The sequence below is a fragment of the Xiphias gladius genome, chromosome 22 (genome assembly GCF_016859285.1).
Source record: "Xiphias gladius isolate SHS-SW01 ecotype Sanya breed wild chromosome 22, ASM1685928v1, whole genome shotgun sequence".
NCBI lineage: Eukaryota > Metazoa > Chordata > Actinopteri > Istiophoriformes > Xiphiidae > Xiphias > Xiphias gladius.
Window position 1 is genome coordinate 25,520,399 of NC_053421.1, and position 21,866 is coordinate 25,542,264.

Genomic DNA, 21,866 nt, shown 5'->3' on the forward strand with positions numbered 1-21,866 from the left:
CTGAGTTTTATCGCATTTTTAACCAATACAGGTGAGCAGCGTTGGAGAGACTCGGTTGCCATGGCTACAACGGACGCTGTTCGCATTCCCTTTATTGACCCTGACACACACGCACATACATGTTATAAATTAACCACTAATAATGTAAAAGAGCGACGCATCAGCAAATAAGTTACGAACTCTTTGGTAATTTTACTTATTTAAGTAGTGCTACCTGAGCAAATCAGGTCCTTTATTGATAAATTAAACTGTATTATCGTGGTGACGGAGTGAAGGGCTCTACAAATTCCAAAAGAAATTGAAGTCTTCTTGCTCAAAAGGGGTTGTATATCGCGAGAACACGTTAGGACTCAAAGGAATTAACACATTATCGCGAGACTAGCGTGTGTCTCCGTTTGTGATTCACGTACAGTTTACGTCCCTCTTTCGCCTGAATTTCCTTGAGTACGGGAGGCGTTGCGTGCCTCATAGTGCGTAGCTCAAGCAAAAGCAGCGAGAAGGGGAATGTCGGCTTGTGAATGATCGGTATTTGAGGCGGCAGGGAGCGTCAACGTTATGGGTGAGACTGCTGCCGTTACTTACTGTCACGACTTATTGTGAAAAGTGTGTTGTAAACTGCAAGTCTAATTATTCGTGTTACCACTGGACTCGCTATTTTAACTCTTTGGCTTTGCCGCTATTAAGCTTCTGCAGTTGTCTGAGCAACCAACGCCCAGTCGGATGGGTTGCTAACTAGCTAGTTGTTAGCCTCGGCTAGCTGTTAGCCTCGGCTTCGCTAGCAGGCTGCGTAACTTAACGGGGGTGTCATTTCCTGCCTTTAGCTCTTTCGCAAAGTACTTAACTTAATGTTTTTTAGTGTGTGTTATGAGCTAACGTAACGAGCCCTATTAACCGTCTTGTTAGGGTTACGTTTAAGTGTTTATTTAAAGCTTTAATTTTGGCTAAATTAGTGTCGTATGTTGGATTAAACAGCTCTCGTTAATGCTAACTTGTTTGAACGTAAGGGGGAACGAGATGTAACGTTACTGCATGTGAACTGCAGGGACTTTCTGTCTGATTTGTAAAAACATTAAGTAATCCCACATTATCGCAGAATACGGTCAGTGTCTTTAGCAGTACATCTGTCCATGAAGCCCTTTTCAAAATGCTTCTTTCAACGAGGAGAGGGACCACTTCCTTGCATCCGTGTGTCAGCTGCATTAGTGTGTGATCAATAATTCGATTAAACTGCAATTATCAGAACATGTAGGTCAGGCAATCGGAGGCAAACCAGGAAGATCTTTCACGGTTAGCTATAAGGAGGACAAGGCTGGCATTAAATTTGGATTATACTCGATCTAGTACCCCAGAGTTAATGTTTTGACTTTAATTTCATTGGCTTAAGGCTGTGACTTCTAAGTCAGAATGTGAGTTCTGTTGAGAGCATTATAAAAATACTCTACAATCAAAGTACAGATCAATTCTTCACCTGCCACCACTTCCTTTAGCAGACCATATTTAGCCGGAAAGGAAACTGGCAACTGTCGTTTTAAAATGACAGTTCTCAATTTATTTTTCATTTTGTTAGATTAAAAAAAAAAACTGTTTAGAAAAAAAAAAAGAAGAAAACAAATAATTTTTCGCTAGTTAATCAATGTGAAAAGTTTGATACATATTGCTTCACAAACTGAGGCTCTAGAATGCTGCTGAGGTTTAACTGCACATCCTGTAGGCAAAATCATAAGTCATAGTGTCACACAGAAAACATGTGGGCTGCTGTTCATAGGCAGGGGATGCTCCAGTGGTAGAGGCAGACATCCTCTCCTAGCCACGGGCGAAAATGAAAAAGCTGCAATGATGAATGGGCCCTACTTTATGATGCTACTGACATTAAAGGAGCAAGTGGAGTGGAATATGCACCACACTGGCCAACTGTCTGTTTTGTTACGGTAGCAAAGATCATGATTCATTTTGCCCCAGGCTTCGCAGTTTGGGAAACTGATTCTGGAGACAGAGTGGTGTGTTTATCGGATGGCCCGAGATTGATTCTCTGTTGCCTTTTTTGTTTTTTGTGCTCTCTCCATTTGCTTTGTGACCCTGGAAATGCTGGCTCTTAATGCATATTGGAACTGCATCACAATGATCTACACAAAACAGCTGTAAGTAGAGAAGTTATCTTTATACTTATAGGAAATGGGCGTTCTTCTTTTTTCTCCCAACCATTTTGTTCAGTGTTCAGCTCTGCATAATTAAAGTCAAGAATCTCCAGTATAACAACTGTGTCATGCTTGATTACAATTTTAATTGTAAAAGAAATGTATTTCTTTTACTGTCTTACAGCAGCAAAAGAATCTGGAAGGATATGTTGGCTTTGCAAGCCTCCCCAACCAAGTGTACAGGAAGTCTGTCAAGAGGGGCTTTGAGTTCACCCTGATGGTTGTGGGTAAGAACACACGCTGCTCAGCTCTCTATTTGCCCTTGTTCTATGTGAATCATTTCATTGTATTCATTGTGGTTGGCATTTTAAAGTCCTTAGTTGTGGTTTATTGTTGTGTGTGTGTGTGTGTGTGTGTGTGTGTGTGTGTGTGTGTGTGTGTGCGCGCGCAGCCATATTTATACACAAGGGACATGCCCCCAGCTTTGCAGTATTAATTGCTGAGTCAGAGAGGAGGGGACCAATGCATTGCTCTTATATGAATTCATCTTGATGTTAGGTTAGGAGACACTGTCTCCTAGAGCAGAAACATTTGGGTTGGATTTATCTAGAACTTCACTCAGCGAATCAAAAATGCAGACATTCTTTTAAAATGCTTAGATGTGGTGGTTGACACAATGCCAAGATACTCCTCGGCTGATCAGTCTCTGTTTGGAGGGAAAATGTTTCTTCGGGTCAAAACCATTTCCTGTGGTGGGGCCAACAGAATTTGTATCCAGCATGCCTCTAAGAATAGCACATTTCCCATTGCATTCACACACATGCACCAGTCAGTTTCTTTACAGGTTTTTGCTAATAGTATAACTAATCAATTTCCAAACATATTAGCAGTTTCTTTGTTGCTGTTATTTTTTTACTTGCATTAGATCATGTTTATGACAAGGAACTTGGATTTTTCTTGCTCCTGTCCTCTGAATTGTTTTTTATAAAAGCTGTTGGATGGTGTCCATATTGTCCTCTGGGGCCTGTGACTTCTTCAGTGTGATTGCAACAGACTGCTTCGTTTTGGGAATTATTGTGGAAAAGATTTTTTTTTTTAAATGGCATAGCATCTAGCAACAAGGAAAATAGAGGATGTCCTCCAGGCTTGTTTGTAGTTAAATGCTTGCCATTGTTTTTATGGTATCACCCTCTTGCATGGACACACACAATATTCAGCTTTTTTTGGCTCTGATGAACTCTCAGCCCACATGTCCCCGCAATGCAATGCAATGCGTCACGAGAGTGGTGTGAAAGAGGAAAAGAGGAAAGATGGAGGAAGGGAAGGGGAGCGATGGGACTAGTATTACCACAGTGACTGGCACGTCTGTCCCTGCCTCATGAAAGACATGAACCAACAACATGCTCAGTTCACACACTGCAGAGCAGCTCTTTTCACAGGCCTGTCATCACTTTGTATTGTAGTCAATTCAACAAGCACATACCCATAGCACATAGTTACATGCCATGCATAAAATGTATGACAAACAAATGCTACAGTACAAGCTCCACACATTACCCTTTGACTGTAGCTATGGTGTAAATGGAGGCTCGTTAAATATTGACTTGTGGCCTGCAGCCAAGGCAGGCAGTGCCAGTGGTCATTTCCACTAATGATCCTTTTCATTGGGAACTTGGAAACTGGGCACACAATGGCCAATTGTCTGTGTGGTTTCCTTATCCTTTTAACTGTTACCCAAATGGATTAATGGCCTAGGCAAATGTTAGTGTCATCCCCAGCTAGACACATGCCCCTTGTTTTAATAATATAGATTTTCAGTGTGTTATTCCAAGTAATTCAATATTTTATCGTCTGATTTGTCATCTTGTTTTCCTGTTTCAGGCGAGTCAGGGCTGGGCAAATCCACGTTGATCAACTCTCTGTTCCTAACAGACCTGTATTCAGCTGAGTATCCTGGACCTTCACATCGAATCAAAAAGACTGTACAGGTACATTTGGGCAAATAAATGTTATCTTTGAGCTGAGCTGTTCATGTAGTGTTAAAAACAAGCAAATACACCTGCATTTTTAGCATGTGCTGGGGCAAAAAACGCAAAAAGCAAAAACAGATACACAGAGGGGAAAATGCCAACGGTTGTTTTTTAGATACAGTATTAAGTAGACCAAATATCAGAGTTGAAAAATGGCACACTTAAACAGCTGTGGCAGCTATCCAAACCACAATTTTGAAATGTGTCCAGCACTGTGGCCACAGAACCAAAAAATACAGATTCACAACTGTGTCACAGTACATCTGTCAGTGACAAACATACCTACTTAATTATCACTTTGTTTTAATGTGCGCTCAAGTGTGTAGCTCCCAAGTAGATTAACTGCCTTGGTCTGCTAGGATGAATACAGTGACATTAAATTCTTGGCATGTTGACAGTTACAGCAGCATAATGTATTATCATAAAAACTAACATAAATACACCGTTTTATAAAAACGTTGTGATTTACAATATTACACAGCCAGAGAACCTGCTCCTTTAAATTCAAAAAGAATTATCTATGCCTTTCTGATTTTTACCTCAGAGAACACAGAAGTAGTTACCCATAAGGTTTAACATTAGCAAACATTATCTGAATATTGTATGGAGAAGATAATTATGGGCTTTGGTGAGAAAAGTGTCTGTTATATGATTTTCTTGAATTGGATACAGCCCTGGTAACTGGCGATTTAGATTTGTAAAAAAAATAACATTTACCAGACTGTGATGAGGTTTGATTGACCTTAGTTTTGTCCTAATGGTTTAAATAAGTCAGACTCACTGTCAGCTCCTGTCGTAAATGTTTTTCTCTTCATCTTCTCTAATTACACGACGTTGTCCAGAGTCTTGAATGCCTTAGGTGCTGTATTTTGTCTATCTGGCTCCTGACTGACAGCATTGCTACTTTCAGATTCTTGAGTACTTTTCTGGTTTAACAGCATAGTTGGCTAATAGCACAGTGTAAAATGGCGTGTTGCTACATGCTGCTAGATTCAAGTGTTTTCTATGTGAAATATATGATCTGTGATGCTATTAGCATACGGTGCTAATGACTTTGCACCCCACCTTCCATGCTGTGTTTTTGGTTTTATTATTACTTCTGCCAAGGAGGCTATGTAATCACCCATGTCTGTTTGTTGGTTGGTTTATGTTTTAGCAGGATAATGCAGAAGGTAAACTTGGTGGAGAAATGGGGTATGCGCCAGGGAAGAACCCATTAAATTTTGGGGCAGATCTGGATCATTAACTATAAATTTGAATTTTTTTTCTCTGAAGTCTGGTGTATGTTGTTTGACGCTGAATGCTTTTTCTGATTAATTAAACGGTTTTGTTTCAAAAGCACAGCTTGTGGCACAAGTAAATACAACCTGCTCTTCATTCTCTCTCGTGTGTCAGGTGGAGCAGTCCAAAGTTTTAATAAAGGAAGGCGGCGTCCAGCTGCTGCTCACAATAGTTGACACCCCAGGGTTTGGAGATGCTGTCGACAACAGCAACTGGTAAGAATCACAACTGCCGCTCAGATAATATTTTTGCATTTGTCATCCCTAAAATGTCAAAGCTACTCTCCACCATTCCTAGTTCAGGTGTCTTTCTGAGTCTTTGTGGGGATTTGTTTCTTATCGGACGCTGTGATTTGTATTATGCAGCTGGCAGCCAATCATCGACCACATAGACAGCAAGTTTGAAGACTACCTGAACTCAGAATCGCGGGTGAATAGAAGACAGATGCCTGACAGCCGAATCCACTGCTGCCTGTACTTCATCGCCCCCTCGGGACACGGGTGAGTCTGCGAGACAAGTTCATAAAACAATTATTTTAGTGCATGCTTTCATACACAGGACCCTATGCTGTTAATAAACACAGTTCCAGCGTGAATCAAACTCTTAAATGTCACTTCCTTGTTCAATACAAAGGAAGTGGATGGCTGTAAGGTCTGAATAGGACTCAAGAAAGGAAAAAGGTGGAAGGGGAAGGGTGAACAGTGGGAGGAAATAAGTGAAAATAGTGTAAGAAGGGAAATAAGAGGTCAGCAGTGCCCCAGAGGTCAGCGACTGACTGGAAGCGAAGGTTGCTTGTTCACTGTCTGGAAAATCCAGGGAAGGTTAGTCAGTAAAGCTTTTCCTCCCCCCCTAACAGGTACAGCTAGGTGGTGAACCCTCGGCTGCTTTTAGAGCAGCTCGGTGGCCAACAGCATGAAGCTGTGGTCCTACTAGGCAGCTACTGAGGTTGGGGATTGTATGTGCAGTACGTGCATGTGTTACTCCTTCTGCTGCAACTGCTCACCCTGGCCGTTGCTGTAAATTATAATGTGAAACTTGAGTCATCTGTCTTGCAAAATCAAGGTTTAAAACTTGAAGCCTGTAAAAGGAAAAAAAAAGGGGGGAGGGGCCGAGCAATACAGACGAAGATGCTGGCAAAATGCCCAGCAGATGATATTGATACTGTCAAATGTTTCATAAAGAGATGACTGTGTGGAATTTTAATTTCGATGTTTATTATTCACCAGCCACCAGAAGCTCTATTGTTAGGGGACAACTCAGATGTTCTTATCTTGTCTTTCTTTTAAGAAGCGTACGTGACTTGTGTGATATACAGTTAAGTCAAAGAGCAGTAAGTGTGGGAGTAGTGAAATTAAAATATGAGACTTCAAGCAGTTATTTCCTGCCATGAAAAAAAAAAAACAAGCTTTGGCTAGTATTCGGCCAATAACTCATTCAAGCGCATGTATGACCTTTTAAAATACAGAAGGTGATATTGCTGTTTGTCATTGTAGGGCTGGATAGTGTTGTTTGTGTATGCTGTGTGGAGCCCTGTTTGTGTATATGCAAATGTCCACCGTGTGCTCACATGCCCTTAACACTGTTGACCGTGACTTACTGTAAACAATGAAGAAGCCTCTGTCTTCCCTTCTCGTTGTTTTCTTTTTTTTTTTTTGGTCCCCTTCATCTTATGTCTGTCTGTCCTCGATGAGAGGTTGTGTTTGTACAAGTCGGTCGTCTGTACCCATGCAAGCAGCACTTTAGCCTTGAGGATATGCAGCGTATGTTCTTACAAATACACACACACACACACACACACACACACACACACACACACACACACACACACACACACATACACACACACACAGCGTCCCCTCACAACATCAGCTGACTGCTGTCACACAGCAGCACAATGACGTCCAACACTGAGAGACAATCTAAATATTTAACTGTAACTGGTTTCTTTAAAGGTTTGAGGATGGTGACTCTTTAACGAAATGAATGTTAAATCATAAAATGTGTGGCCTTCCTCAAACTCTGGTTCAGAGTTCATCAGTAGTGAAGTGTATTATGTGTAAAAACTACGTAGTACCTCCATACACTTCATAAAACAAGGAGACAAATGCAGAAAGAGAAGCTAATACCAATGTAAAATCAATAAAAACAAAAATAATACATCCGAACAACAATTACCGTTTTGATAATCAATATACTGTATGACTGCTAATGTATGTTATTTAGAGCTGCAATGATTAATCAATTAGTCCATCAAATGAAAATGTATTTGCCAACTGTTTTAAATATCAATTTATTTATTTTTAAATTTAATTTTCTCTGTTTTATATAAATATAAACTGAATATCTTTAGTTTTTGACTGGTAGTTTGTGAAGATGTCACCTGAAATACTGTTAGTTTTTTTTTTTTTCTATTTTCTTTGTTGTGATTTTACATATACATGGCTTATTGTCTCAAATGAATTTTCTTTTTGGCTAGATCTTTTGTTCTCTCGCAAAATATGTTACCTTATTTGTGTTTGGGAAATCTTCTTGTTTGGGGTTGATATTGGTCTCTTCCAAATAAAGACATTGGACTGGCACATGTTGAGCCTAGACTGACGTTTTGGGTCGGCTGCATTACAACTCGTCAGCAGCACACTCTTCTGGCCAGTTTGTGTAGGGTCAGGGTTTGTTTTATAGTAATTACTGCATAATTTATTAGTGTCTTGTTGACTTAAATTTTGTGGCACAGTGCGTCTGTGAAATGCCAATGTCAACCAACATTTGGCAATGAAGAATATTTTTGAAAGTGAAATAGATGTTGTTTGTAGATGTGTACTACTATAAAGGGCATGCTGGTGTGAATATGACTGATCCATGGACTAGCTGTCATTATTGGGGTGTTTATTATCCTATGTTTGGTTGAATATCACAGTTTACCATAGCCATCGTGTCTGCAACAGCATCGATTACATCACCTGTTACTAAATGTTTTTTAATCTGATAAGTAGAAAACTAGTGAAATTGCTTTTATTGTTGCTCCACTGTCAGATAATAACTACCAGTTGTTGCATTCAGGTTTTCTTGAGAGTATATTGACCTCCATGGCTGTTGCCAAACATGCATCCCACTCTAACCACTAAAAACAACAAATTCTGCTTCAGGGTCGAGTTTGATTCAAAGAGATTTTTCCACAATTCCACAAGAGAATCAAATGAAGATGTGACTATATTATATAACAAAATACAAAGTGAAATGCAAAGCTGTAACTCAACCAATCAGTTATGTTGTTTATTCAGTTCAAAAACCATCAAGAATAGCAACCCTTTCTCACAACTACAAGGCCACTTTCTTAAGACTTAACAGACATCATTCAGGCATCACAGATACTTTTCTATATTTGGTTTAACTACATTTATTCATTTAAGGAAGAGCTCAGCAAGGAACAGTGATCAAATCTAAATCTTAAGCCTCAAAATATCCCCATTTATTTCTGTAATGATGAAGAAGTAGAATTCACCACAGTCTAATTATTTTTAACTTAAATGTGCTCGACAGACTTCTACATTTAAGATATCGATACTAAGTATTAAGTAGAGAATAACTCTATATGACTGATATCTCTCTGCAGACTGAAACCCCTGGATATTGAGTTCATGAAACGGTTACATGAGAAAGTCAATGTCATCCCACTGATCGCCAAAGCAGACACCCTCACCCCAGAGGAATGCCAACAGTTCAAGAAGCAGGTCAGTGGTTTCCACAGCTGCACACTCCTGCAGAAAATGATCTCAGATTCTTTTTTTTTTTCCTCCTGTGGTCATCTCTATGATGGCAATACTGTGCATCTTGAAGGAAAGTCAAGTAGAGAACAGCCTCTGTGATGTTGCAGCTGTTTGTAAAACGCTGAGCTACATGTCTTAAATTGTGTAAGTTGTCTGTAAAATATACAAATACACAATTTAAAAAAATTTAAAAAAAGAGCGCTGAATTTGCAGTGGTTCCACTTTGCAGTGCTTTTGTGTTGTACTTTTACTAGAAACATTGTTGGTATGCAGCCACATCTTTCAACCAGCTATGTTAGGTTTGTTTTGATTTAATGTAGTGTAATTGAATTAGTGTCAAGAAAGTATCTGCCAGGTTGAGTGTTAATATTAAGATGAGACACTTGAGAAATAAGCACAAACCCAAAAATGCATCTTCAACATCAAGCTAGGCTGACAACTGACCATACAAGTAAGTCAGTAAACTGTATGAAGTCACTATACTAACACTAGATAGGGGGAGGAGAATGAAAATTGCAAACTGCAACTGAATGTATCATGAAACTCGACAAGAATGTGTAGCATGTAGTGTCAGATATGTTTAAGTTGTTTTACTGAAGTGATTAGTCATTTGCACTGTCAGCTTGAGTTGGACAAGATGTGACCACAGAAATTTGCTATGTTGAGTGTGCAAAGTACACACAATTTCATATCATCATTTTGTGTCAACTGAAAACATTATATACAGCAGCTTTTGATTTGATAATTATAATATCTCTGGATTAAAATGAACCCATTTTGAGTGATTATCTTTGGCTTAACATGAGGCTATGGTCGTACGTCTGTTGTTAAGCCATTTCCAGTCAGCAGCTTGGCCAGAAGTTGCTGAAAGATCTTTTGTTCTCCTTTTCTGCACTAGATCATGCGGGAAATCCAAGAGCACAAAATCAAGATCTACGAGTTCCCTGAGACAGACGACGAAGAGGAGAACAGGCTGGTGAAGAAGATCAAGGTACCGTCTGTCACCTGCCTGACCCACACATAAAATAGGTGTACTAGTTTGTTAATAAACACTTGTATTAATTATACCCATATAATGTTCTTTTGCCAGGACAAGTTGCCACTGGCTGTAGTAGGAAGCAACACCATCATTGAGGTGAACAGCAAGAGGGTCAGAGGGAGACAATACCCCTGGGGGGTTGCAGAAGGTATGCAAGTTTTGTTAGTGTAATATTAACACAGTGAAAATTCTTGCTCAAATGCTGAAACTCCGTTAAAGGAAAGAAAATATAAAGTAATGCATCTAAATACAAATAGAGGCTCAATATAAATATAATACGAGAGCTAAGAATATATTACCTCAAATGTAAAGTAGGGATAAGAATGTGTATTTATCAAACATGTAAAATAAATTTTTTTGTGTAAAATTCCTAAGCACCATGATAGGACAGCATTCCTGAAAACAGGAATCGAGCATTACTTACGGTCCCATGTTGCCCCGTATTGTCTAGAGCTTCAGATCCAAGATGTTACTTGGTGTCGGAGGTACAGACAAGGTTACTTTTTTTTTTTTTTTTTTTTAAATCCTGATAATTGGCTGACTGACTTGTTGTTTTCCCTCCTAGTTGAAAACAGTGACCACTGCGACTTCACCATCCTCAGGGATATGCTCATCAGGTACTGTAAAATTCAAAGACGTTAAGCAACCTGTATCATTTACAATTCATAAACACTTTAATCCACCAGGCAGTTGATAAGCATAGGCTCTTTCACGGCTGTTCAGGTGGTTTCTGAGTAGGTTAGTACTAATTCACCAATAGTAGATGTTTTTAGTAGAAAAGATGAAATGAATGTCAGCGATTTTAACTTAGGAAGTGTATTAGATGAAAGACCAGGTGAAATGTTGTTCAGAGAGCATTTTAAATATTCTGAATTTTTTTGTTGTCCACCCGCAGAACTCACATGCAGGACCTGAAGGACGTGACAAACAACGTCCACTATGAAAACTACCGCAGCAGGAAGCTGGCCGCTGTCACCTACAACGGAGTCGACAACAACAGGGCTAAAGGACAACTGTCCACCAAGTAGGTTCTGGATCAACTACACTAGAGAGAGCAGTTGCAGTCGAGGCAGGCAGAAAGGGGAAGTTCACTTCTGAATAATTAAAAAGGAAGTAAAATAAGTTTTGACACGCTGTCTTATTATTTTTACCGTGACTTAGATCGGGTAGAGTAGAACAGGACCTCTGAATTGCTGGTTTCCTGCTTCAGTCCCTAGTTTAATTAATAGAGAATATTATTTGCTGCATACGGGGAAGTTTTCTCCCCTACTAGGAGTTTGCAGGATTACTCATTATCTGAAGGTTTGATTCTGTTGGTGGCAGGTGAATACTAGAAAATTTAGGCCCATATTCAATAACTAACCAAACAGGGTTCATCTGAAAGTACATAGGACTCACAGTTTTAGATGTATTTCACGCTCAATGGAATCTACAGATGCAGATGTTGCAGGATGGGTCGGGGCTAATATGTTAAACAACTTGTGCAATTCCATTTCATGTGGTATTTTTGCTATAGTAAATTTTATGGGCTGGATGAGATGGATACATTTGTGAAAGCAACACAACTGTCATTTGGCCTGTAGGAGGTGACTGCAGATGACTGAGTTGCTGTCGAGTTATTTATTCAAATCTTGGTATTTAGGTTCCAGGTTACTGGAAAGACAAAGTTGGGAGTTCATTCATCGACCATTTGTCCTCTGTTTGTGATGTTTTGCTTTTGTTGTAGCCTCTCACCGTGCTACTTTGCATAAAATCATGCCACTGGATTTGCTCTACAGCTGAATAGAGGCCTCACACTGCTGATGCTAACACACAGCTAAACATTTGATCAACTCTGCTGATTTAATTTGACACCCAAGCTCACAAAGTCCACTATTTGCTATTTTTTCTGAGCTTTCTTTTTTTTTTTTCCATTTGCAGTGAAAAAATATTTGGAGTCACAGTAGAAGTCTAATAGACTATAGTATTATTTAATGCATGACCTCATCATTGCATGCTGTGTGTGTGTGTGTGTGTGTGTGTGTGTGCGCGCGCGTGCGTGTGTTTGCGCGTGTGCGTGTTTGGTTGTATGTGTTTTTGTTTTGTAGACTTGACACAGTTGAAGGAATGTAAGTGGTCATTTTTTCACTTTTTTTTCAGACCCTTGTTTAAGATGTTCGTTTCTCTATATCCTTCCTCTACCCCGGCCCCCCCCCCCAAAAAAAAAAAAAAAGTTTGGTTTTTTTTTTTCTCTTCTCTCTCTCACTCCAGTTTTTTTTTTTCCTTCCCTCCCCTGTAGATGTTTCCAGGAGGAACAGCGAAAAAAAAAATGACAACACCTCTTATAAATCCAGTTTGAGCTATATGAATGATGCTTTTTTTTTTTTTTTTTAAAAATTTTAAAAATTTTTTCTGGTGCTTTCATTGCCATTGCTGCTTGCTGCTTTTGCTTGCTTTTGCTTTAATAACAGAGACCTGCGCATGAGATGTTTGTTGAGTGGTTACCAGTGTTTATGAAATGCAGGACAACAATGTTGAAATGAAACCCACAGCGTTTCCCCTTGAGACAAAAATGTGTGTGTGTGTGGTGGTGGTGGTGCTGCGTTCCATCTTTAGTTGTTCGTGTTCCCGCCCAAGTTTAACTCTTCTTGACATCGACTTTGAAAATGCATCTGCCTGAGGCGGATGGTGAATAACTGCAAAACACAGAGGATCTGTAATAATAAGAAGAAGAAAAAACCAAAAACTATCAAGTCCATCATCACAGCTATTCATTCCATAGACATCAAGTTGAACATGCACAACATTCATGTGATGAACTGAGAGTGTTACCAAATTTCATTTGAACTAGGTTTATGCTACAGCATGTAATCACCAAGCACCACTCAGCCATCCTAGCAGTAGTTCGCTCTATTACTTCTTTTAACAATGGTTAATGTGTACTTTTCTAGCTGCTAAGCTCATTTGAATAGTCTGACACAACGTTTAACTCAACTGAATCCCTTTTTTGTAAGGCAAAAGGAGGCCAGGGATTGCTGTGACACTAAAACCTGAGTCGACAGCCTGCTGTGACTGAATGAATGTCACTTAGAGTGGAAACGCCTAATTTTCATAATTCAGCTACCCTATATTACCCCATATTTAATGTGAATTGGTTGTTTTTAATAAGCCGATGTACTGGACCGATGCATCCCTGAAAGAAAAACGCAGTCACAGATAATCACAATGTTTTTATATTGTATTTCTTTTCATTTAAAAAATGGTGTATTGCAGCTTGAAGATTGTATTTTCTCGTGTTCCTCCCTGACGGTTTCCCTTAACGTGGATAACCCGTCACTGCACAAAAGTTAGGCATCAGACCAGGATCGGATGATACAGGAACAGGATGATACTTTACAAGCTTTGCTCCTATAATCCCTCGTCCAACTTAAATCCCTCATAATCACAGGTAACCCCTACACATATTTCATGACACGTCTCTGTACGCTTACACTGCAACAGACTATCCCGTTGAGCTTTACTAACGTTTAACCCACCACCTGCACTAACAACCAGTGTTCACGGGTTCCTTGCGTCAGCTTTTTGGTCTCTCACCTGGTTCCCAGAAATGTTTCACGGTTGCTTTGGTTTCCCGTTCCTTTTACATCCTTGTGGGTTCCTGTACCCCAACAGTTTGTATTTCTTTGGGGAATGTGGGATAATAATATGTGTCACAACACAATTTGAGATTTTTACAAAGCTGTGGCAATCTACTGCACAGATTTTAAAGTCAGTTTCTTGTCTTTCTGGCTGCTATGGAAGAGAACAAAAGTAAATTTTACTTTCACCAGTTCAGTCATCCAGTCCAAATGATTTTGGATTCTGGCATATTTTCAGGTGTCTGACCCCTACTCCAGTGTTCCACTGTGAAAAGCCGGAATCCAGCTATTTCTTTCCAAGTATTACAATCTGCACGCAAACAACTTCAAGAGTAGTTTTTCGGTTTGCAGAACCACTGTGAAAATACTGACTTTGTTGAAATGAACAAAATTAAGTTCAATAAATCCAGTTTTTCACAGTCCTACTGGAGTAAGACTGAAATTCTAATTATCGTGACAGTGCCAGCAATGGATGACAGTACTGCTCACAATGCATCAGGATACCAGTGAGTGGACCGGTGCTGGAGATGCACTTTAGTACAGGTCTAAAGCTGTGTGTGTGTTTGTGCGTGTATCTCTGTGTGTGTGTGTGTGTGCGTGTGTGTGTGTGTGTCTGTGTGTCTGTGTGTGTGTCTGTGTGTGCGTCTGTGTGTGCGTGTGCGCGCTCACACATGCTCCCCATGCAGGAGTCCTCTGGCCCAGATGGAGGAGGAGAGGCGAGAGCATGTGGCTAAGATGAAGAAGATGGAGATGGAGATGGAGCAGGTGTTTGAGATGAAAGTCAAGGAAAAAGTGCAGAAGCTCAAGGACTCTGAAGCGGAGGTAAAACAAACAAACACACACAAACATACACAGACGTGTTCATGAATACCGCAATTCATGCCCTTGCGAAGTTACTCATCTGTCTGAGCGCCTTCCTTCCTCTTCTGCTGACGTGTTTCAGCGGTTAGAAGTGTGTGACAGAGAGAAGTATGAAAGTCTGTTCTTGATTTGGGTCAATGGACGTTGTATTTTCTGGATCCCCCCTAAAACCAGATTTCAGTTAAGGACTATTTGCATGTAAATGTGAAAGTACATGCAGACTGTAGGAAAGTCCTAGTGAACACGTCTGTATAAACATCTGCTGAACACAAGGAGCAATTAACCCTCTTTCATTATTCTCAAATGTTAAAATTATTTTAATAAAATGAGATTTGATTACATCACAAACATTACAAAGTGTATTCACATTAGAGCATGGCTATTAATTTGTTTACACCAGGCTGGCTGTTACATAAATAATGAGTACTGTCCTGTCTTGCCTTCTACTGCTGACATGAGTTTTCCTGAGGTTAAAGGGTGTTGATGCATTTTCCCATTTCTTTCTCCTTTAAATCATTTCTCTCCAGGGGTATTCAACTGACACCAAACAGTTCAATTTGTTGTTAAGCTGTTGTTAAGTTATCTGTTTAAAGGCCTGTTGCTATATTCAGCATAACTGCCAAGGGTATTGTATTGTGTAAAAGCTCTGTAGTTCATGTTTTGCTGTCTACGTGCAGTTTTTAAGTTGTTTTTTTTTTTTTGGTTTGTTTTTTTGACTACGTGTGACTGTTCTTTGAGCATAAAGTAATGACGGCCTCGCGTGTCCTGCCTGCGTCTCTGTAGCTTCAGCGGCGTCATGAGCAGATGAAGAAGAACCTGGAGGCTCAGCACAAGGAGCTGGAGGAGAAGAGACGCGTGTTTGAGGAGGAGAGAGCAAACTGGGAGGCCCAGCAGCGCCTGGAGCAGCAGAAACTGGAGGCCTCCAGGTACAGCTGACTCTCACTGTCACCCTCTTCATGGGTCGGCTCAATATTTTAGCAAACGCGTCAAGCGTGTGCATACATTCCTACATCATACACAAATCCACACAACGTAGGGATGTGAGGTTACTGTACATTATGTTTCAGTGGAGGGTGAAAGGATTGGTGCTGCCTTACGGTCTCTGACACTTTTGTGAAAGGATACATTAGAGTTTCTCAAACCCGGCATCAAAAATGGAAAGATGTGCATGCATGCAAAAGTTTCAGGCACTAAAAGTAAAGTGAGGATTCTTTCAAAGATAATGCAATGAACAGTTTTACTTTTATCAGTTAACTTCATACTAAGTGCAGCAAAGAGAAAACACCTAAATCAAGTCAATATGTGCTGTGAACCACCATTTGCCTTTAAATCAGCCCCAGTTCTTCTCGGTACGCTTGCGCGCAGTTTTTCAAGGTAGGTTCTTCCAAGCATCTCTGAGAACTTGCCACAGTTCCCCTGTGATTTAGTCTTGTCACAGCGTCTCCCGTCTCTGCATGTGATCTCGGACCGACTCCGTGACGTCCAGATCAGGGCTCTGTGGGATCCGGACCATCTGTCGCAGGACTCCCTCGTTCTTCTTGTCTCTGAAGATAGTTCTTTATGACTCCGGCCGTATGTCTGGGCTCCTTGTCCTGCTGCAGAATGAATGTGGGACCAATCGGACGCCTCCCCGATGGCATCACGTGATGGTTAAGAATCTAAACATCTAAAGTGCCAGCCTTCTAGATTCTTGATTTTACATGACCTTTAAATCAAGGAATTCACGAGAGTGGCCGGTTTAGGGGCTGAACAAAATAACAGGAATTATTCATGAAACAAATTAATGCGATCGAATACAAAACCGCTACAACAAATAACTCCTTCATAAAGATTTATTTGAGAATGTGGCTGTATTGGAAACGATTTCCTCGTTCACTCATTCACTGCTCCCTATTTAACAGACGCTCAGGACTCTACAGTCGTAGCAGTAAATGGATTTTTTTACTGCTAGTGATTCATAAGTGTCCAAAATATAGATTTTTTTTTTTTTTCCTTTGGTCTTTTTACGTCATCACCGACAGCTGACGGTTACGCAACGGTAATGTTTGCATCTGTAAAAAGTGACGCGCTGCATTGCAGGATTGTAGGCAGAAAGAAGGATACGTGCCATTGACACTACTGTTGTTATTCCATTGTGAGTATTTTTGAGGACCCTATGTAGTGGATACATTTACCCACTCAGAAGTGCATCTCTATAGTAAATAGTGAGTCATTTCAGACACAGATTCAACTCATATAGTGACTGTGCTAGATTTTACATAATGTTTACATTTTTGATTGAAAATACAATATACAGGCAGCTAGTGCAGCGGCTCCCAACCAGGGAGTCAGGGGTTGCGAGATAACTGAGGGGTCGTGAGGTTATTACGGGGATAGAAAAGCAGGGAAAAAAACATTGCTGCTACACAACATACTATTTTATCTCTTCGGACATTCCTCCAAAATTTACTTTTGCAAAAATAGTTTTACCATTTCCGGCCTCTAAACTTTATTCAAATAAACAGGGAAAAAAAAAAATAATCATGATCCTGGTCAGAACTCAGATATATTCATCTGGTGACTGTAGATCACAGTCAGACATTGTCTAGTTCCAGGGTTCACAAACCACAACGTTGGGAATCACTGCTACACATAATGTCCATGAATGCATCATTCAGTTCTGTGTAGGCTTTTTACTCTCTGGTTCACTACACACACAACTTATAATTGTATCTATGTGTTACTAGTGCATCTAAAAGCAAAAGAGCTGTTACATTATTTTATACATGGTTACTGATGATGTGTGTGTCTTTCCTCTCCTGCAGGACTCTGGAGAAAAACAAAAAGAAAGGCAAGATCTTTTAAAGACAGTCGGCAGGACCACCCCAACTCGAGTTGTTTGTGTTTGCCAACGTTGCCGGTCAGGACACCAGTGTGTGGCACTGACATCAGCACCCCCTCCTCCTCCTCCTCCTCCTCCTCCTCCTCCTCCCCTGGCTCCGCTCTGTCTGCCAGCACAGCCGTGCTCCTGCTCCCACCCTCTACTGGGGTACTGGGGGTATTTGGGGGTATGTGAGGGGGCTGGAGAGGGTCTGCATCTACAGTCAGAACCGCCACCACGGAGCCCCTTCGCTGCCTCGGGACTCATCATCATCAAAGAATGTCTTTACCTTAACAGCAGAAAAAAATAACCCCATTTTAGAAAAGCCAAACCCATATTATTATTTTAATTATTATTATTATTATTGATGTTATTATTATTGCTGTTGTTATAACTGAATACTGTCCGCGCTCCCACCTGCTGCTCTTTTTTTTTTTTTTTTTTTGTTTTTCTCCCAAGGTTGCTTTTAAATGACTGATGTGTACAGTTTTATGGAGAGCAAAGACAAAAAAAAAAAAAAAAAAAACATACCCATTAATCATGTCTGACTGTTGTACAATCAAGTTCTGGTGAATTAAATGTGTTTACAGGAAAAAAAAAATGACAGTAACAGTATATGAACATTAACCTGATCTTCTGTCATGTATTGAAGTAAGAAGAGGACGAGGCATTAACTAATCCTTTTTGTTTTGAGTGTACCCGATAAGCCGTTAACCCTCCTCCTACGAGTGCGACAGCCTATAGATGATATGGTGTCAACAGTTAAAACCTGAAACCAATAAAAACAATAAAAACGCACCTTGGACCTTTTTTTTTTTTTTTATAATAGATTTTTTTTTTTTTTTTTAAATGGCTAAAGCTTCCTTTTCCTGAAATGTAACGCTTTCTTTTTTCCTCTGTGTTTCGCTATCTCCAATATCCTCGGACCACCATTTATAATGTCATAAGTGTTATATTCCACTTTAGTTTATTTTTATATATATACCGAGCCAGCTGAAGTAATAACTTCTTTTGTATGTTTAAGAGAATTATCAGACTTGACAGCAGCGTCCACTGTTTGGAAAAAAAAAAAAAAACACCCTTTCACATATAAGGGTGATCGTGGACGTGCTGAAAAAGAAAACATTATTTCAGTCGCTCTGCTGAGATGCTCAGTGGGAAATGAAGAGTCAACACCGCAGTTTGCTTTGGCTATGTACTCCATCTCTGATTTTATTTCTCATTTGTATTGTACAAAGTCACTTAATAAACCTGTGATGATATTGAGAAGTGAGATGGTTTTATTATGGCAAATCGTGTGGACTCTAATGGTGAAGTGATGGTAGTTTGACATGACCCTCGTCGTTGAAATATCACTGTTGAAATTGGTGTCAGTGATCATTTAATGTCTGCAGTGTTTTGTTTTGTTTTTCACCACTTTATATCCCCACTAGATGTCACTGGTTTGCCCCAAACAGTGCCGAACTCCACTGTGAAATGTGCCTTTTTTCTTTTTCTTTTTTTTTTAATGAAACAATGACAGACTTGACAATACAAACTGAAACTTTTTGTTGTCGTTCTGAAATGGAAACAAATGTCGGGGGGGGGGTCGGCTGTTACCTGGCGTGTTCCCACTGTGGCGAGACTCGCTGTTGAACAAATCCTACCTTGGTCCTCAAAGCTCCTTTTCCCCATCAGACCCACAAAGGTTTGAAATCTGCGCTCTGGGGAGTGAAAACATCCGATAAAGACTCGGCTCCTGTTCAAACGCCACGGTGCCACTTATCCAGATATATGATAGTGATAATGAGACTTACTTTTACGCGCTGTCTGCGCTCTTGCTGTTTCGGGGGAAAGAAAGAAGTCAGTGATCTCTCCATCTCTCCTGGGACCTGAACAGAAACGCAACTCACCGGTGTGATACGGCGGCGTTAAAGAGCCCTACCGGAGTCCTTCTTCCCGGTGAGTCCGAGATGTCGGCGCGGTCCTGGTTTTCTGATCATTCTCACTAATACGCCTTGAATCACTTTGGAGTTTGGCCACTTGCTCTGGTATGAGACAGAAAAAAAAAAAAAAAAACGCAAAGGCAGAGACTGGATATTGCTGGTGTCTGTGATCAAATTTCCACCAGCAACTGAGTCGAATCAAATCATCTTCCCATCATTTTTAATTATCTTCCCGTTATCTTTTTCTTTTTTTGTGTTTCAGTGACGTCTTTACCAGAATCCCCCAAATCTTTGGGGAAACGCTTGTAGCAGGGAAATATGTTTCTTTGTTTGTTTCTTTTATTTGTCTGTTTTAAAAAAAAATCCTTTCCTAAGCGGTAAATTCTTGATAAATTCACAAATGAACTGAAGCTAAATAAATCTTACCTCCCCGCTGCCTTCTCCCCGGTTGTCAACATCCACGTCGCGGGAGAAACCATGTGTCAGAAGCAGCGCGAGTATCAGAACGAGTTTAACCATCTCCATCGTTGGAAAACCGCGCGCAACGTCTCCCAAAATGCCTCTGCATGAAAATATCAAAGCTGAGTCCTTGTAGCCCGGCTTAGGGCTCGTGAGAACTGTTTGTGCGCAGGTGGTCCACACCTCCCCGCTGCACCTTTTTAAATCCCGAGAGAGGGAACAGCAGCGCCCTCTTCGCTGAAGCTGCGCCACTAACGCTCATTTTACGCAGGGGGGGGGGCTTTTACGCACATCTGGAGTGGACGGTGTGGGTCGATATTTATTCTGTGAGTAACAGGGCTTCATTTCCGCTCTGTTGTACAGTCCTGGTTGGAGTTATTGCCCCCCCCCCCCCGAATGTTAAGTGCAGAATTTAGAATGTCTTCAGAAAGAAATTCAAATTAACCAATTTTTAATGATAGAAATGTTTTAATATAATGCCAAGCAAAACTAATACAAACACATTACGTTACGTTATTGGCAATCTTCACTAATGTTTGGTAGCAGAACCTTCGGCAGCAGTGACAACCTCAAACGTTTCTTGTGGCCATCTAGAAGCTTCTCCAACCCGTCTGCTGGGGGTTTCTGCCACTCGTCCATTGCTGTGCGTTCAAGCTCTTTTAAGTTTGCAGGAGTCTTTTTTTTTTTTTTTTGCAGTAGCAGATTTCAGCTCTCTCCAGCGGTTTCCAGTGGGATTTAGATCAGGACTCATCGCTGGCCAGTTTAAAACAGTCCATCTTTTCCTTTTCAACCATTCTTTCGCGCTGCTGGACGTTTGCTCTCGGTCGTTGTCCTGCTGAAAGACCAGAGACCTGCGCCTCAAACCCAGTTCCCTGACAATGGGGGACACTATTCCGTCAAAAGCTCCTTGGTAACCTTCTGATTTCATCAGTCCTTTGATACGTTCAGTGCCTCCAGTACCGGAGCCAGCAAAGCAGCCCCACAGCATGACAGAACCTCCACCATGTTTTACTGTAGGTTGGGTGTCCTTTTCCTTATGGGCTTCATTTCGTCGCCTACAAACCAACTGCATTCATAAAGAGCTCTACTTTGTTTTCGTCTGTCCATAGAACATTCTCCCAGAAAGACTGCGGCTTGTCTATGAAAGGTTTTTGCAAACATCAGTCCTGCCTTTTTGTGCCTTTCTTTCGATAGGCCTCGGCCCACGGAGCCCTACTTGGCTCAGTGTGCGGCGTGCGGCACGGGCTGAAACCACCACTCCAGCCCGTGGAGGTGTTACGTTTTTAGATAATGGCATGTCTGATGCTCTCAGACAGCTCTCTTGTCGTCGCCATTGTGAAAAGGAAACTGGGCGTGACTGGTATGTGCCTGATGCGCAGGGTCCACGGGAAGATCCACAGAGGACATCGAGTCTCTGAAATGCTTCCATGGTCCCACGGAGCGCAACGCCAGCTCCGAACAGAGCTGAGAGATGCAGGAGAGGAGTAGGAGGAGGACTCCCCCAGGCAGCCTAAACCGGAGGCCTGTTCAATCGAAAGGTCAATCTCGAAACGTCTTTCTAGCATCCAGATGTTTTCCATCGTAGGAGAACTGTGAGGCTATTATCAATGAGTCCGACAGTTATTTTATTTGATAGGTGAGGTGTATGGTCACGTATGAAGAACTGAAGCCACGTGTTGAAATAGAGGCATGGCTCGAAGGCCCCGGGTCAAAGGTCCTCAGAAGGTGCCCTGCAGTCTGAAAAGCGAGGAAATGCTAAAGCCTCACGTTAGTGGCGTTTTTCAGGGAAAACAACCGCCCGATTTAAGAGTCGCTGACCGAGGCTGGCGTTCAGAGTGGTTCGCTGGCTTCACACCCGCTCACGAGCAGACCTGCGGGTGCTCGACTCGACGCTG

General features: G+C 41.0%; 2 protein-coding genes across 3 annotated transcripts; one reads left to right on the forward strand and one right to left on the reverse strand.

Annotated features, from left to right (window-relative positions):
* The first annotated feature begins 347 nt into the window (after positions 1-347).
* sept7b (septin 7b) lies at positions 348-18,385 on the forward strand. 2 transcript variants are annotated; one of them, XM_040117067.1, is made up of 15 exons: positions 348-559; positions 758-759; positions 2,320-2,422; positions 4,017-4,123; positions 5,561-5,661; positions 5,812-5,946; positions 9,057-9,174; positions 10,109-10,201; positions 10,301-10,397; positions 10,815-10,866; positions 11,145-11,273; positions 12,337-12,357; positions 14,553-14,688; positions 15,511-15,653; positions 17,532-18,385. In XM_040117067.1, the coding sequence occupies exons 1-15, from the start codon at positions 556-558 to the stop codon at positions 17,569-17,571; spliced, it is 1,281 nt and encodes a 426-aa protein (XP_039973001.1). In that variant the 5' UTR covers positions 348-555; the 3' UTR covers positions 17,572-18,385. The 2 variants fall into 2 exon arrangements, with proteins under 2 accessions (XP_039973001.1, XP_039973002.1); XM_040117068.1 differs by having other exon boundaries at positions 2,323-2,422.
* Positions 18,386-18,670: 285 nt separating this feature from the next.
* Positions 18,671-20,037, reverse strand: LOC120784021 (protachykinin). Its single transcript, XM_040117430.1, has 5 exons — positions 19,939-20,037; positions 19,512-19,614; positions 19,384-19,407; positions 19,187-19,290; positions 18,671-18,697 (listed from the first exon to the last, which is right to left on the reverse strand). The coding sequence occupies exons 1-5, from the start codon at positions 20,035-20,037 to the stop codon at positions 18,671-18,673; spliced, it is 357 nt and encodes a 118-aa protein (XP_039973364.1).
* Positions 20,038-21,866: the final 1,829 nt, after the last annotated feature.

What these genes read in the sequence shown, in the direction of transcription:
- LOC120784021 (XM_040117430.1), bottom strand. Translation starts at nt 20,037, where the DNA reads ATGGAGATGGTTAAACTCGTTCTGATACTCGCGCTGCTTCTGACACAT. An exon ending in CACCGGGAAGAAGGACTCCG is followed by an intron (nt 19,408 to 19,511) that starts GTAGGGCTCTTT and finishes CCCCCGAAACAG; the next exon opens with CAAGAGCGCAGACAGCGCGT. An exon ending in CCACAGTGGGAACACGCCAG is followed by an intron (nt 18,698 to 19,186) that starts GTAACAGCCGAC and finishes TTTCTTTTTCAG; the next exon opens with CACGTCCACGATCACCCTTA.
- sept7b (XM_040117067.1), top strand. An exon ending in GCTGTCGACAACAGCAACTG is followed by an intron (nt 5,662 to 5,811) that starts GTAAGAATCACA and finishes TGTATTATGCAG; the next exon opens with CTGGCAGCCAATCATCGACC. An exon ending in TCAAGGACTCTGAAGCGGAG is followed by an intron (nt 14,689 to 15,510) that starts GTAAAACAAACA and finishes GCGTCTCTGTAG; the next exon opens with CTTCAGCGGCGTCATGAGCA.